The sequence below is a fragment of the Salminus brasiliensis genome, chromosome 15 (genome assembly GCF_030463535.1).
Source record: "Salminus brasiliensis chromosome 15, fSalBra1.hap2, whole genome shotgun sequence".
Taxonomy (NCBI): Eukaryota; Metazoa; Chordata; class Actinopteri; order Characiformes; family Bryconidae; genus Salminus; species Salminus brasiliensis.
This window is the reverse complement of record NC_132892.1, coordinates 8,075,470-8,092,009: the sequence shown is the minus strand read 5'-3', so window position 1 is coordinate 8,092,009 and position 16,540 is coordinate 8,075,470. Positions and strand designations below refer to the sequence as shown.

Sequence of the window (16,540 nt, the reverse complement as noted above, 5' to 3'; positions counted from 1 at the left end):
AAAGTATATATATATATATATATAAGTATATATATTAAAAATCTGTGTTTATACTAATATATATATATATATATATATATATATATATATATATATATATATATATATATATATATATATATATATAAAGAGATGAGACATGGGCAGACTAATAATATGGGACAAAACCTGTAGAGAAGGAGCTCTATTTATGAGGGCGATCAATTGACAACAAGGGTACAGTTTTAGTAGGAATTATGATGAGAAAACAAGAAGAGTGCTTTAATTTGCATGTTTGCAAATTACCTTCCAGAGGATCCTGTAATGCAGTGCTGCCGTCGCGGTCATCAGCAGGGAATCCAATAAGGTCAGTATTTCTGCTTGGCTGTGGGAGTATCTCTAAGATCACTAGAAAGAAACGGGTTGTGCTCGGATCATTTAACACAAAGACAAAATGACAGTAGTGTTACTGTAGTAATGCTTCAGTACCTCCTACAGTAGCTTGCACTGCATTGCTGTCATCAGCAATTACGTCAGTAAAGTCAGTAGTTGTGTGAGCTTGTTGTAGTGTCTCTGAGATCACTAGAAAAATACATGTTGTACTTAGATTATTTAACATAAACATAATAACAGTAGTATTAATATTACTGTTCAATATTACTATTACTGTTACAGTTTCAGTACCTCCTGCAGTATCTTGCACTGTAGTGCTGTCAGCCCTGTCATCAGTAATTAACCCAGTAAAGTCAGTAGTTGTGTTGGACTGTGGTAGTATATCAAAGATCACTTGGAAGAGACATGTTGAAGTTAGATAATTTAACAAACACCAAATTACTGTATTATTAATGTTAATGTTAGTAGTCATGTTCCGTACCTCCTGCAGTATCTTGCTCTGTAGTGCTGTCAGCGCTGTCATCAGCAATTAACCCAGTAAAATCAGTAGTTGTGTTGGACTGTGGTAGTATGTCAAAGATCACTTGGAAGAGACATGTTGAAGTTAGATAATTTAACAAACACCAAATTACTGTATTATTACTGTTAATGTTAGTAGTCATGTTTCCGTACCTCCTGCAGTATCTTGCTCTGTAGTGCTGTCAGCGCTGTCATCAGCAATTAACCCAGTAAAATCAGTAGTTGTGTTGGATTGTGGTAGCATCTCTGAGATCACTAGAAAAAGGCTTGTTGTACTTAGATGATTTAGCATAAACAGAACAGCAGTAGTGTTGTCATTACTGTAGTATCATTACCTCCTACAATATCTTGCACTGTAGTGCTGTCATCAGCAATTAACCCAGTAAAGTCAGTAGTTGAGCTGGATTGTGGTAGCATCTCTGAGATCACTAGAAGAGAAATTTACTTAAATCATTTAAGAAACAGAATAACAACCGTATTACTGTTACTTCTGGTAGTAACTTTTCAGTACCTCCTGCAGTATCTTGCACTGTAGTGCTGTCAGCGCTGTCATCAGCAATTAACCCAGTAAAGTCAGTAGTTGTGCTGGATTGTAGTAGTATGTTAAAGATTACTAGGAAGAGACATGTTGAAGTTAGATAATTTAACAAACACCAAATAACCATATTATTACTGTTAATGTTAGTTGTCATGTTTCAGTACCTCCTGCAGTATCGTGCACTGTAGCGCTGTCATCAGCAATTAACCCAGTAAAGTCAGTAGTTGTGTTGGATTGAAGCAGTGTTTCTGAGCTCACTAGAAGACAACACATTGTACTTAGATCACAATGTGAAATCAACATTGCAAAATATAGCTAACTACCATTTTGCAGTAGTTTTCTTAAATATGTATTTTTAGATTCTCTGGCTCAAATCTCCAAACATGTATGAAGCCAGAAAACCTCAATCATCATTCAGGTCCTCATTTATGGTCTGAAGCCAAACATCTAAACTGCTTCTGTTCTAACAATTGTGCTACAATTCCACTCCAGTACCTCGGACAGTATCCTGCATTGTTGTGTTGTCTTCACTGGCAGAGGTTGATAATTCAGTAAGCTCTGTACTTATACTCGAACTGGTCATTTCAGTGATATTAGAAGCTTCCTTTATCGATGGTGTATGCCCTTGGGAAACTGGACAAAAAGGTCAATGCATTCTTTATAACATAAGATAAAATAAACCATTTAGTGTTCACATACACAATGCTGGGAAATGTCACACTTATGCCTACATCACAACACTACTCATACAGGCTGTCAAGTGAACCAGGTTGTGGACCACCTGGACTTAAGTGGTGACAGCCCCAAACCACACCATTAAATTAACATACAAATACATACAGCTTTAGCTGGTTTTCCACATGCAGAGTAATTAAAATAGCCAAAACTCTGAACAGGATAACACATATTTAACATTTTTAGCAACATACATTGTACATACAGTGTATTAGAGCATGAACTATTTAAATGAATTGCAAGCAACAAGGAAAGCCTCCAGAGTAATCTCCAGATTAAGTCTAGACAAATAAGGTTTTTCAGTAGTTTTACAGTTTTGGACAGTCTACTGCTTTGATCCAGTCCTGGCCGGCCACAGCTCTGTACATCTTATTACTGCTCTCCTCAAAAACCCAACTGAAGTCATCAAGAGTAGTGTTTATAAAAGGTATTCTAAACAATTAAGGCAAATTAATTAGATTATACATGAATGTTCTTTTCAGAACATAATTTTATTTTATCCTGAAACTTTCTAATAAAACATTACATTAAATACACATTTAACTGTGTATTCTTTAAGCAGAGATCTTGGATACCTTAATTCTGAATAACTGGGATATTTTTATTCCACTTTGAGAGGTGGATTCATGCTGGATTGAGTGTTGGGGATACACTTTGCACAGACATTACTTGAAAATAAACCTCTGCTCTGTACAGTAATTTAAAACACATTTAAAAAACATTATAAAATCAGACACCAAAAACGTATTGTCCAGGTTACGTAATACAACATTAATTGATCTAATTGATAATTTAATAAAATCATAGTATTCAGTGAACATGAATGTCTTTTTTTTTTTACAGTGAAACCAAATTGATTACTCATTTCATATGTTGGCAAAAGTTATATAATTAGTTTGTTTATAATTGTAATTACTAAGTATGCAGATTGAAAATACGTCCCTCTTTATCTTTAACAATATCTTTGTTTTATTAACAGAAAATGCAAAAATATAATTTTATGGCCACATACAGGAATATGTAAAAAACACAAATCTTCTGAGCATCATTTTGATCCTCGATTAGAGGGAGGTAGTGCATTGGCCACCCATGGCTACATTTGATCTTATGGGTATAACATACCTTGCTGACCCACATATCAGTAACCCCTCATGACAAACCAAAGTATGGCTGGGGCTCCCTGAACCTGATCCTTCTAACTGGGAATGGAAAAGCATGCCAAATATGATATAGGTATATAAGCTGAATGTGAGTGTGAAGAATGATTACATCACTAACCTTAATCTAAAAATGATCTTCACGCTCAAACATCTATATTACAAACAAAAGTGGTTCTTCTATGGCATTGCTTGAAGAATCATTTGAAGCACCTTTATTTTACAAACTGTGTAATGTAAATGAATTGTAACAAGAACACTGCCAACACACACGAGTTAACGCTTGTTGTCTTACTAAAGAATGATGTATTTCACATATAGACCTAGACACAAATCACCATGAAAGGTTACCCTAGCAACTTCAGCAGACATGAATTAACAAATAGTTTTTTGCAAACAGTTAATCATAGGTGTGTAAGCTCCATGCCCTGCCCATGTCCAGATAGTTGTCAAGCCTTTAATTAATGCACACATGCATGTTAGAGGAAAGATGCAAAATCCAGTGCAGTGAGGGGGTCATCAGGACTGGGAGTGAAAATCATTGCAATATACTCTACCTAAAACTCTGAGGGTATATGTTTCAGGAACTCCACTTCGAGGAGCTTCATAATCAGTGGCCTTGTAGAGGCATCTGTAGATGCCCTGGTCTGAAGCCATTACTGAATTAATAGTCAGGGAAAGAGTGCCTTGGCTGACTTCCTTTGTGGATGGTAACGCCAGGCGCCAGTTGCTAGAGGTGATCTCGCCAGAGCTTAACAGCAGGATTTCCTTGTCATCTTTTAACCACTGAATGAACATTTTCTCCAGTGGTTTATTTTTAGGTATTTTACCATAGCAGGGCAGTGTGACATCCTCACCCTTACTCACAAAGGTGTGTGGCTCAGGAAATGGCGGGGCTAAAGAGAGGAGAGTTGAGACTTAATGTAACAATTGTATTTGTTAAAAAAAAAAAAAAAAAAACATTTTAGTTCATAGTTAAGTTTTAGTTTAAGCTTTGTTTCCCAAGATAATGACTTGGGAATGTGCAGAGGAGCTATCAAGATGGAACATACAGTGTCACAGTGAAAGTGTTCAAATGGGCAAATACAGCGGCATGCAAAAGTTTGCTTAAAATGTCTGTTACTGTAAATAGTTAAAGACCATTTAAAATACAAATTCTTGGTTGGGAGCTTTTTGCCCATTCTTCTTTGCAAAAGGCTTTCTAGGTCTGTGGAATTATTGGCAAATCTTGCATGCACTGCTGTTTTGAGATCTAGCCACAGATTTTCTATGATGCTCAGGTCCAAGTCTGCAAAGTGATTTGCATCACTTGGCTTTCCTAACATGACTGTAAACCAGCTACTGCACTTTTCACCTACTCTTGTAATGTGCTTGTATATTAGTTCTATTCTCAGTTCATTTTGTCAGAATTATTGCAATTTTTTGTTTGTAATACTTTATCAGTACATTTTGGTATAATTAGCCATTATTTTTGTCATTGTACATTTGTCAGTGTTCATTAAGCTTGTCCAAATGTGCAACAGTGGGTATGAAAAATGCATATGTAAGGCATGGATGGTGAATTCTTGGTTTCAACTATTAAAAAAGTTTTTTAAGCAATACGTACGCAAGACATTCAGCATAACAGTTGATATGCTCCTCTTCCCCTGCCACAGACACTCGTACAGGTCTGTGTCGCTCATCACTGCATTTCTTAGATTCAAAGAGAAATCCCCCTCCAAAGCCTTTGATATTTGGAGCTCCACATGCCCCTCGTAGCCCCGTCCGTATTTGAGCTGGCCATTCTGGAAGAAGGCTATGTTTTTGCCCATAGCCTCCCACTGCACGTCAAGTTCCCCTCTGCCATAGGCTGAGCTGTTGCAGGGAAGTGAAACTGTGTCCCCAAACTGCACCTCAACCTCACTGATCTGAGAGTATGCAGCCAGACAAGCTGTGTTGGGGTACAGATATGTTCAATAATTGAAAAAGAAACATCTTAAGGATGAATCAGTGAGTCAGTGAATCTAACAATCAGTTTACCACATAATACCGCATTGACTCACCTGTTAGAAATGATGCTAAAATCACTGCATGATCTTTCATGTTGCACGTCTCTGTTAGAGTAATCAAAGGTAATCAGGGACACTGTAAAAAAAAAAAAAAAAAAAAGACAATTATTATTTAGGCACATTCAAATACAAAAATATTGAATGTTTAAAATATACAGTAATATTTGAGTAATGTTTGTTAAGTACACCTAAAGAAGAAATGCTACCATGTTTTGCGCATGAGGCCACACATCCAAAAGAACTGGGCGTAGTGCAGTGTGCCTATATCAAATGATTTGTAACACGATCTTTACTATGATCTTCATTACTAGGGATGTGAAACAGCTGTTTAAACTGGACCGTAGCCTGAACTGCCCATTCAAGCATATTCAACAGTGCCCACATTACAACGAGTGTGTACAGTTTGTAGACCATGTACATATTAAAATACTCACACATATAACTACTGAGGAAACTGAATTGCTGTTCAAAGACAAAAAAGAAAAAAGTACGTTTAGACGTCTATATATACATAGATATATATACATACACACACACATATATATATATGTCTACAACTATTTCATCAAATATGTTTTAATACATTTATCTTAAAATAAATCAATATTCTCATTTATCTTAAAATGTTTAAAATATTTCATTGAGTACAACTTAAAAGTAGCTGTATGAGCAATGAGCACTTTTGGCTGTCAGTGTACATTATTTACAGATGCTTTTGGAGTTTTCAGTGTTTTTTGAATAAAATGCATACGATTGGCAAAAATTTTATTTTTATTGATTAGAAAGTTTCACACGTTTCTAAATCTTCAAACATCAGATACTGGATGTACATGGAATTGTATTAAAATAATTTAAACATACAAGTACCAAGTAACCCTGAGCAAGTTAGTGAGTTGGATCAGTCCATATTAATGAAAATGGGGAAGCAAAACGTGCAGCTACTTACTGGAGGTCAAGTAGTCGCGCCTGCATCGGCAGCCCAATGCTCTCTCGGATAGTGAACACTCGTATTTTTTTAGCTGCCATCCCACACAGCCTCTCGCCTTTCAAAGCTATGCATTAGATTACTATTAAGAGACTCTGGAGCTGCAGTAAGTGCAAAGTTGTCTGTAGCTGGCTGTAGACAGCATCACAGCACATACTGTATGTGGATTTAGTCTAATTAGTAGACAAATGGATTTAAAAAAAAAAAGAAAGAAAGAAACGTTCAGGGTGTTCATACTGAGCAGTTATTGTTATAGGTCAGGACCGGCTGGCAGTGGAAGCTATTTCTCTCCCTCGGCTGTGTCACGTGTATCTGTTTGCACATGTGTAACTCACAGATCCGACTTATTAATATATGGCGTTGCAGATCAGCTTTACAGAAACCTAAGACAGCAGGACAGCAGCAGCAGAGGAACGCAGCCCAAATGGAGTGTGCACACATACTGTACACCATTTACTCTTAAGCTAAAGTGACATTAATACATGTATGTATGCTGAGACCTCATGCACATGATCATCGTTAGCATTAGGCGATTTCAAGGACTCTGAAAACAGAGGCCCACGTAGCTACTAGTAAGCGCTTTGCAACTTTATCCTAAACATAGTCGCGATATAGACAAGTTTAGTTTGGGATGTTTCCTTCTTTAGTTCTCAACCCCAACTAGGAGGCCAATTTAGACTCCAATGGTTTATAACATCTTAACCAAAGAAGTCAACACAGTCAGACAACTGTCACTTCTACCCTAAAGCATTTCTGTACATTTTCAGAAATAACTGTCGTAAAATGCGAAAAACTTATTCTGTTTAATTGCGGTTTAAAATGTGTGGAGATTTTCGCACGCAGTTTGCATGGTAGTCATTTGTATACTTAGGATTACTACTTAGCCACACTGGTGTTTTGAATGCGCAGCTGCATTTGGCGAATATGGGAAAGCTGTGTGCATTTTATTTGTGGCCAGTAACTTAATCTATGGCTGGCGAATGTACTGTTTAGAGTCTTGCCCAGCGACCCTTCTCGGTGTAACGTGGTGTGCTTGGGAAACTCAGTGTGACACAGTGATGGTAGCATTGTTAGCCATTACCCTACATCAACCAATCAGACTTATTTGTACATTTTAGTTTTGAGGTAGCTTTGTTGTTTTTTTTTCCCTTTTTCAGTGAGTTTTATTCGCTCTAAAATTCTTTAAAATTCCTAAAATCACAATCTCCGATTATGATTGGAGCAAAAAAAAAAAAAACAATAGGGAGGAGACAATTATGCAATATCTGCACAAACAACATTCATTTAATTTCATAAAATGACATACACAAGTTTACAATAAGCTTGAAACACTCAATATAAAACACTCAATATAAAGCTGAATTTTCTTCCACAACTTTCTACTTTCGATCACATTTATATAACGCAAACACTACATTTCAATTTTGATATAGGCAAAAGAGGACATCTCCATGTACGGTTAATAAACTTAGTAACTATGTTACATCATTAAAAAACAACAACAACAAAACAAAAAAAAAAAAAAAAAAAAAAAAAACACCACACAAAATAACTTAGAATAACTAGATATTTTTATAGAGGTAGTGCTTGGTCTATTGTGGGATCGCACTGTTGCTACAATTCACATCATGGCTAAAACGCCGCTTTCAAAACAGATACGGCACAAAACATTTTGCCATAAGAAACTCAGTGTCCAATACTAAGTGGCAAGGTCATTTTTTTTCCAGCAAAAGCCACAACTGACAGCAGTATTTTCAGATACATAGAATGCGGGCGGAGTTTCTTACGAGTTCCAGGTGTAAGAGTAGTCCCTCATGTGGAGCTGCCTGAGGGCAGACTTGCCAAGCGTGGACGGCTCCACCAGCTGCTGTACTGTGCTCTGTTGCAGGCCACTCTGATCTAAGCATTGTGCTGCATCGTTCTGTGAAAGCAAAAAAAGTGCAGCGATGATGGGTTATAATCACTTAAAGACACCACAGTGATATCACTCTGATGTCAAGCAGAAAAATCTCTAGTGGACATTGTTGTGACATAGCACATGTTCATATTGTGATATGCTGTTAATGGTGTATTTTTTTTCCTAAGTTTCAAGTTGGCTTAAAAATAAAACTTTCCCCTTGTTTGTTTAATTGAAACTGCACTTCACAAACACAAACTACAAACACTTTATGGCAAAACACAAAGTTTTCCATTACACTGGGACTGCACTTGGAAAAAGCTACAAATCTCCACTCTGTGATGATTGAGACAGTGGCAATGTTTATTTATATAAAAAAATGAGTTTGGAGTAAACTGGGTTTTAAGTCTGAATAAATCAGAGTAAAAACATGCCCCCCCTCCCCCTTACACCGTATTTAGGTCTATTTGGGGATTATTCTTGCTTTTGGAGAAAATTCACAACATTTGTGACTAACACAAAACCTATAAACTATCAGGGAATTATTACTCTCGTTAGTCAACTCATAAAACATGAGAGGTTAAAGACTACAAATTACTGCCCACTAACACAACACAATTTGTTTTTAATCCATTTATTGGTCACTGAGCCCAGTAAATGCCAAACTAATTTTTTCATTCAGACCCTGTCGTAAGTCAGTGTTAAAATGGGTAATCTTCAGACCTCAGCTAATGTAATACAATAACTAATACATAATACCTAATAAGGAAGAACTTTAAACACTGCAGAGCTGAGGCCCTGAAATAGCTGTTTCATATCCCTGCTGCAAGTCAAATCACAAGGGGAAAAAAAACAAAAATACCCTTCTGGGAACTGTACTTCTGAAAGTGAATGTACTTCTCTACAGTACCTTGACATCTGCTTCAGTGTTGACAAACATTAATACACATGCCAATGCAAGCACCTGACCAATAATTACAATGTGTAATTCTCAGCAGTATCATACCTGTTGATCAGATTCAGATGGCTTGGCAACAGGTACATTTAGAACAGCGCTGGGCTCATGTGTGTACAGTGACACAGAGAAGCCTCCTTTTTGGGATGGTTTCAAGAGCTGAGTGAGTGCATGTAGTGCATGGGGCATGATGGGGCCGGTCACCTCCAGACTGCACACATCCTGATAGCCTGTTCTCACCTGGGTCTTCACATTCACACTACGGGCCTGAAGCAAAAGAGCAAACACCAGCACACTCATTTCTCCGTCAGTTACATGAAAAATCCTATTTAAAATATTTATAAAATGTTGCACATTTTGCCAATAAAACACATCCACATTGTGTGCCTGCAGTGAAATCTAACCTGTAGTCCAAACCAAAGAGAACCTGTTAACAGAAATGAGCAACTTTGCATAATTGCTCAATACCACTGCAGATATCAGCAATATCAGCAATCGGAACACTGTTCACTGTTTACAAATTTGTTTAGCTCCTCTAAAAACTGTAAGAAATAGCACCCTCATTCTCCAATCAAATAAGATGTGCATTTTGAGCAATGACAGCCCTGCTAATAGAGGCACAGTGGGAGAAACAGCAGAAGGTACCATGGCTAAATTAGTTGACCAATCCAGTAGAAATAAAACAGAATACAAAAGAAATAATCATTAGTCGCTGCCCTACCAGAAGACATTAGCTGTAAATCACAGGTACACATCAGACAGTCAATATAAATGAGTAGCTGAGGCAACACACCACTCACCTTCAGCATCTGTAGTGTTGCTCCTCTGAATGCAGTAGGAGCCAGTAGGGTTGGAGGCAGTCCAGCCTGAGAGCCAGATCCAGCCACCAGACTCTTACAGTTGATAAGAAAGTTGATCAAGGTGAATGTGTTGGATCCCTCCACTAACACAACTGATTCTGGCCTGTGGTCAAGCCGCACCTCACTGTGCTCCTTACGTCTAGTTTAAAAAAAAGAGAGAAACTGAAATAAATACATATCTATACCCCCACACACAGGAAAAAATGTAAACCTTTGGAATTTTATGGTTGTAAGTGTTGACTAGAGCTACTTTGATAAAAAAAAAAAACACTTAAACCTTTTGCATTTGCTCAAAAAAGGATATGCATATGTGAGCCAAACCTCTCAAAAAAGAGCTCACAGAGGATCTACAAAAAGAAGGGTTGCAAAATTTCAAAGTAGGGAAATGTATCATGAAAATTAATTGGAATAAAATTGCTAACAGCTAAAGGTGTGAAACTTACATAGTCTTGGCTAAAATAATAAGATATGATAAAAAAGTTGAAAAGCAAAGCTGCTCCTCAACCCCAGGCACATTACACACTGAAGGGCTATTGAGACCACACCCCCTGCATTCACTGTTCATTCCTTAATCACATGTACAGCATAAGTCCAGATGATTCCTAGAAACCTGACACTCACCACTACTGAAAGCACACATTTGGACCAAAGGTTTACCTAAAGTCAGGTAATATTTGGCAAATTGGTTCACATTTTTGACAGTAGTACCACTGAAACATTTAGGCAACTATTAAATAAAGGTGTAATCTCACCTCTCATTGCTTGCTATCTGGGAAATCAGAAAAGCTTTTATTTGAGACTAGTTTACCAAGGCTAAAGGTTGTGGGTTTTTATTTATTTATTTATTCATTTCAATGAAAGAATTAAGCATTTAAAAAACTGGCAAAATATTTTGTTGACAGATGAAACTAAGACTGAACTATTTGGAAAGAACACGCAGCACTACGTAAAAAAAAGCCACTGCAAATCATCTCAATCATAAAGTATGATTTGGGCCTGCTTTGCTACATCAGGGCCTGGTCAGCTTACAATCATTGAGGGGAATTTCCAAGTTTAACACACAATTCTACAGGATAATGTGAGTGTCTCCACATCATCTGAAACTCTGTAGAAGTTGGGTGATGCAACTGGAGAATGACCCAAAACACTGGGGCAAATCCACAACAGAACAGCTTAGAAAAAAATATACTTTTTTTTTGGAGTGGCCAAGTCAGAGCCCAGATTTTAACTCTATAGAAATGCTATGGATTGACTTAAAGAGAGCCATACACAAGGCGTCCAAGGAACATGATAGAGCTAAAGCAGTTCTGCCAGGTAAAATGGGCTAAAATACCTCCTGAACGATGTGCAGGTGGGATCCACACCTATAGGAAGCTCCAGATTGAGGTTATTGCTGCCATTATTATTTTAGACCTTTTATTTTGTCAATACGCTTAACTTGGATGAGGATCAGATCCCATTTTATGACAAATTAATGAATGAATCCTTCACTGGATTTGCAGTAATGCTGAAAGGAGGAGGTATGTATTGTTAAACAAAGGCTTGTTTGGAATAACCAACAGTCAGTAATCTGGAGAGACACTGCAGGCATCTTAATAGATCTCAGACGTTGTATCAGAACTCAGCAGACGTATCAATTCCACTATTAAAACACTAATATTGGATAGGGCCTCCCTTCACTCTCAAAATAGCCATAGTAATTTCTGGCATGGAATCTAAATTAAAAAAGGTTTAAAACGACTTGCTTTGTGACATGATGCATTATCATGCTTAGAAGACACATGTATAAAGAGATCCACATGGACGGTAACAAAATAGGATGGAAGGCTACAGAAAAAGCAGGGCTTAGACACCCTGTACATACAGCTTGATAGAGATAGCATCAGGCTTTTTGATCTTGTCCTGCAGTCCCATGTCTTGCAGCCAAGATATACCACCATCATCATCATCATCATCATCGTCGTCATCATCTTCATATTTATCCTTATCGCTGCACCAGGAAATCAGGAGACGAAAAATAAAAATATGTATACATTTATAAATAACATAAGTGCAGAAAATAGTGTACAAACAGCACACAATACATTACAAACATAACAGGAGTATGGTACTGTATTCTACAAATAAGCACTCACACAGCACTGCTTGGCTGATCTCCATCAGTCTGATTAGAGTTGTTGAGGTGGGAAGAGCTGTTTTCCTTGTTCTTCCTCTTCTCCTCCAGTAGAGGGAGTGAGAACTCTATCCCTACAGCAAACATACAGGCAAGGTCAAGGATACTCTCAAACACTGACTTAGAAATGTACACTCCATAATTAGGACTGACTAGCACCAACTAAACTTGAGCAAATTGGACTGGAAAAGTTGGAAATCGGACTCTGAAGTGAAGTGAGGATTACAAAAGTGAAGATAAATGTTTACATTAATCTGTATACAGTCAGGCATATGCAGCTTCAGAATGATAAACTTTTGGAAGGGGAGAAATAATTAAATAAAGAAAAATGAATAGAGCATGATCATGGAACCACACAACAAACATTTAGTACTACAAACTAACTTATCCTGTGGCAATTTAACTGCTGTCCAGGTGTGAATTCAACCACTGCATTCAAAGATGTGTATCATTTTTATTACAGACAGACCCCTGACAAACAAACCAATCTGAATAAGGCTTAATACCTGAAACCAACAAAACATCTGTTTTACCTCTTAATGCAGCAAGGCTTATTACACACTAAATCTTTAAATTTCTCCTTCAATAGCTAACATGATGCTGCTTTAAGGTGTTTGTGAAACTAAATGGTAGGGCATTCTGTTCAACATTAAATGTGAGTTATGTAACAATATTTGGCTATTTTTACCATCAGCCCTCATGGCCTCACGTAGACCCCTTGTGGTCGGGGACAGCAGAGCAGTGATGCCTTTAGCCCCACTTAGTCCTGCTGCTCTGAACAGCACAGTGAATTGATAGGAGCAGACATAGAAGTATGGGCAAAGTCTGCCCTTCAGAAGACTGTACAGAGAGGTGAGACTGACTGACCTAGACAAAACAGAGGAAAAATACATTTAGTTCAGACAAATATACAGATACCATACTTTACATACTAGAAATAAAGGCAAGAAAACTGGAACAACTGAAAACACTTTGATTAATTGCAATATATTACAGAAAAATTGGCAGGCAATATGAAATTTGCCATTTACTGCTTCACTGTTACCTTCCGCTAGCTAGGTTCATTAATAAATAAATAAAATAGAAAAAATAATAATAGTAAACAACTACAAAACCAAAGGTTATACAGCATTCTAAATGGAAATGGAGAGGAAATCACAAGCAGAATTGGCTTGGTTTGTAGAAAATAGTTCAGCAACACATCAGCATGTTCAGCATCTCCCTCACTTACCACTCGCTCATCAGGCTCTGTTGAAGTATGGCATCCTGTGCCCACGGTGTGTTCTTGCCAGCAAACTTGCGCTCGGCTCCAACCCTGGGGAAGAGTGTGAGCCAGGGCAGAGAAGGGTGCTGCCAGTACTGCAGACACTGCTGAAAACCACAGCGCAGCTCTGTACAGCTACGAGGGTCCTAGAAGCCATGGGGGTAATGAATAAATACAGTGAGACATACAGACAATACAGTGTTAGCATTATTCAGTCAGGTGGCAGCTTTAATTGAACTTTTAGGTAAAAGGTGTAGGTATGCGAAACAAAAGCCAGCACTGAAGTATCCCTTTATATCATTCTTCTAGATGTTTTAATTTCAAATCAAATTACTTTTATAGCTCTTGGTGCTTCACAAGATGGGACAAAGATTATTATTAGTATTATGATTATTTTATAATAATAATAATAATAATAATAAAAAACAATAATAACAATAACAACCAGCCATCAGCTGCATTAGTTTAAAACATGCCAGACAGAAAATATGCTTATGGGCTTGTGGTCACATTATAAAGCATAAAATATTATTGCTGGATTATGTTGCACAGGTTCTGCATTTAAACATTACAGCAAGAAAGTCTAGTTATAGGAGCACTAGTATATTTACAACAATATAGGTTATCATGTCATGACACTAAATTTGCATTTGCATTACATCTCAAATCTCATCTCATACATGAAATGGAAATTCAATTTGTAATAATAAAAAAAACAGTTTAAAATGTAAAAACAAGCGGATGGAACGTGGTGCTTAATTACACAGTTTCATTATTAATTCTGCTATATGATAGTAGTATGGTAAAACCATCTCAATAAGCAAACAAAACTATAATCTACCTACAAGTGTGAATATTACCTGTATGGTCTGTGGCAGGCTAGCATACTCTGCCCTACAATGTAAACTCAGGCCTTGTGCCTCCTCTTGAGCCTTCAGGTGCTCAGCCCAGGAGAAAGAGTGGGGAGATGTGAAGAGCAGTCTTGTTTTCAGACTCCAGTCTGCTGGATATTCTCGGCATATCTCCGGATGAGGTAAAACCGCAATCTTAGGAGACTCTGGACTCTGTAAAGTTACAGAAACACCATCTATTACGATTTTATAGTGCGACACAAAGTCAGTGGAGATGGTCCATGGTGTTACCTTACCTTTAAAATGGGGCTTGTTTTTTCAGCCTCGAACAGATCCTCTTCAAATAAAGAATCTTCTTCAGAACAAGACAATTTCTAAGATTGTGAACAGAACAGTCGGCTTTACTTCCCCAATTACTCACAAATGTCAAAAGGCTCATCAATGCATGTGAACACAAAACAACGAGTTGCGTATTTAACTTGGGTATAATTTATTAAACACAATAATTGCCTCTACAAATGTTTGTTATTTAGGCAAAATTATCGAACGTGCAAATAATAGCTAGCTAGCACCAGGTAGCTATCTAGCTAGCTAACATTAAGCCAGCACCAACATATGCATTAGCTGTATCTAGCGCTAACTTGCTATGAGCTAAGGCTAGCAAACTAAAGCTTGCTAGCCAAGTAGCTACCCAAGTGACTTTAGTTCGTCACTCAAAAAATATCACAGCATAAGTCACTGTACCTTCTGGATTCCGGTCTGTTTTGTAGAAATATTGTTGAGAAGGTCGCTGAACGAGGCGCCGGACCTAGCATTGTGTTCTTCTAAACGTTCCTCCTCACACGGTGCAGCAATTAGCGCTACCTTCTCACACTCGGAGGCGTCCTCGGTACATGACACAGCTCTCTTCTTCGGGCTATTATATGTGTTTTCGATATTAGCAAAAGGATTTCTCCGCTTTACTCCGCCGCTAGCCCGACCCTGGCTCTTTAGCAACGGACCCGGTGAAAAGGGCCTAACACCTGCTAACGTCGGTGGTGTAGAAGAAGCGTTTCGAGAACCCGCACAAACTCCTTCACTCCGGGCCCTTTTTCTTCTCATCCGAAGAATATCGGACGGTTTTTTAAAGCTCGGAGAGTAACAGCCTTGGTCCGACATCGTTAGAAAAGGTTGCCAATAATATCTCGAATAACTTCAACAAACTATAGCTACGTTTACTATAAATAAGATAGCTAGATATTTAGCTAGAACTCAGTACACATACACCTACTACCTCCGATACCCCTTGTTTTGTTTCGTTTCCGTTCTAAAATTCGCGCGCGATGCAAGTAGACCAAAGACAACTGTCAATGATGCGTTTGAGCAACGCATATTTCACCCATTGCCGCACAGATTCGTCGATCTACACGCAATATGCGCAGTACACCCGTAGACGTGAATGCTATGTAGATCAGTGGGTTCGTCGCTAGGCTGCGCTAATCGGACGCACCGTGTTCTGCAAACGCTTTCCTAAGCAAAACACCAAATGTACAGTCCCAGTACGCTGCAAATTAAAAGACCTCAAAACAAAGTGACGTCAAAGCGGTAAGAAGTATTAAACAAAAAAATATTAACGCATACATGAATATGAAATAAATAATAAAAATGAAATGAAAAAAAAAATAGAAATAAATAAAAACAAAGACAATAAACAAACATAAGTGTTAAACAAAGCAACACAAAACCAAAAAAATTATTTAATCAATGTAATAAAGAATTAAAATGTATATTTATACTTTACTAACCAATACATGCTGTATTTCTTTCTCATTCTAAATACAGATATCCATCAAAAAACATTTACATAAGACATACATAATACGCTTATGTATTATTTATACATAATAAGCACACTTGTATACAAGCACAATTTATTGCCATTGCACATCTGTTAAGTGGAATCTAACCTCTGCATTTAATCCATCTGTGGAAGTAACATGAACACACTTACACTAGTATTATGAGGACACACACCTAGAATGGTACACAGCCACCTCAGAGCCCAGAAAGCAATTGGTGGTTTGGTGCCTTGATCAAGGGCTTGTCAGCCATGGGTGCTGGACCTGGGGATCAAATCAGCGACCCTCCCACTTCTCAAACCTTTAGGCCACAGCTGTCCCACTATAAATATGGGGGGCTATGAATTA

At 37.7% G+C, this 16,540-nt stretch overlaps 1 protein-coding gene across 1 annotated transcript; it reads right to left on the bottom strand.

The window, feature by feature from the left end:
- Positions 1 to 7,626: 7,626 nt before the first annotated feature.
- On the bottom strand, positions 7,627 to 15,640 carry LOC140535472 (protein downstream neighbor of son homolog). Its single transcript, XM_072656868.1, has 10 exons — positions 15,099 to 15,640; positions 14,651 to 14,728; positions 14,364 to 14,567; positions 13,471 to 13,649; positions 12,928 to 13,106; positions 12,202 to 12,313; positions 11,931 to 12,056; positions 10,007 to 10,205; positions 9,258 to 9,473; positions 7,627 to 8,275 (listed from the first exon to the last, which is right to left on the bottom strand). Exons 1-10 carry the CDS (start codon positions 15,510 to 15,512, stop codon positions 8,138 to 8,140), a joined length of 1,845 nt encoding a protein of 614 aa, XP_072512969.1. The 5' UTR covers positions 15,513 to 15,640; the 3' UTR covers positions 7,627 to 8,137.
- Between the last annotated feature and the right edge of the window lie 900 nt (positions 15,641 to 16,540).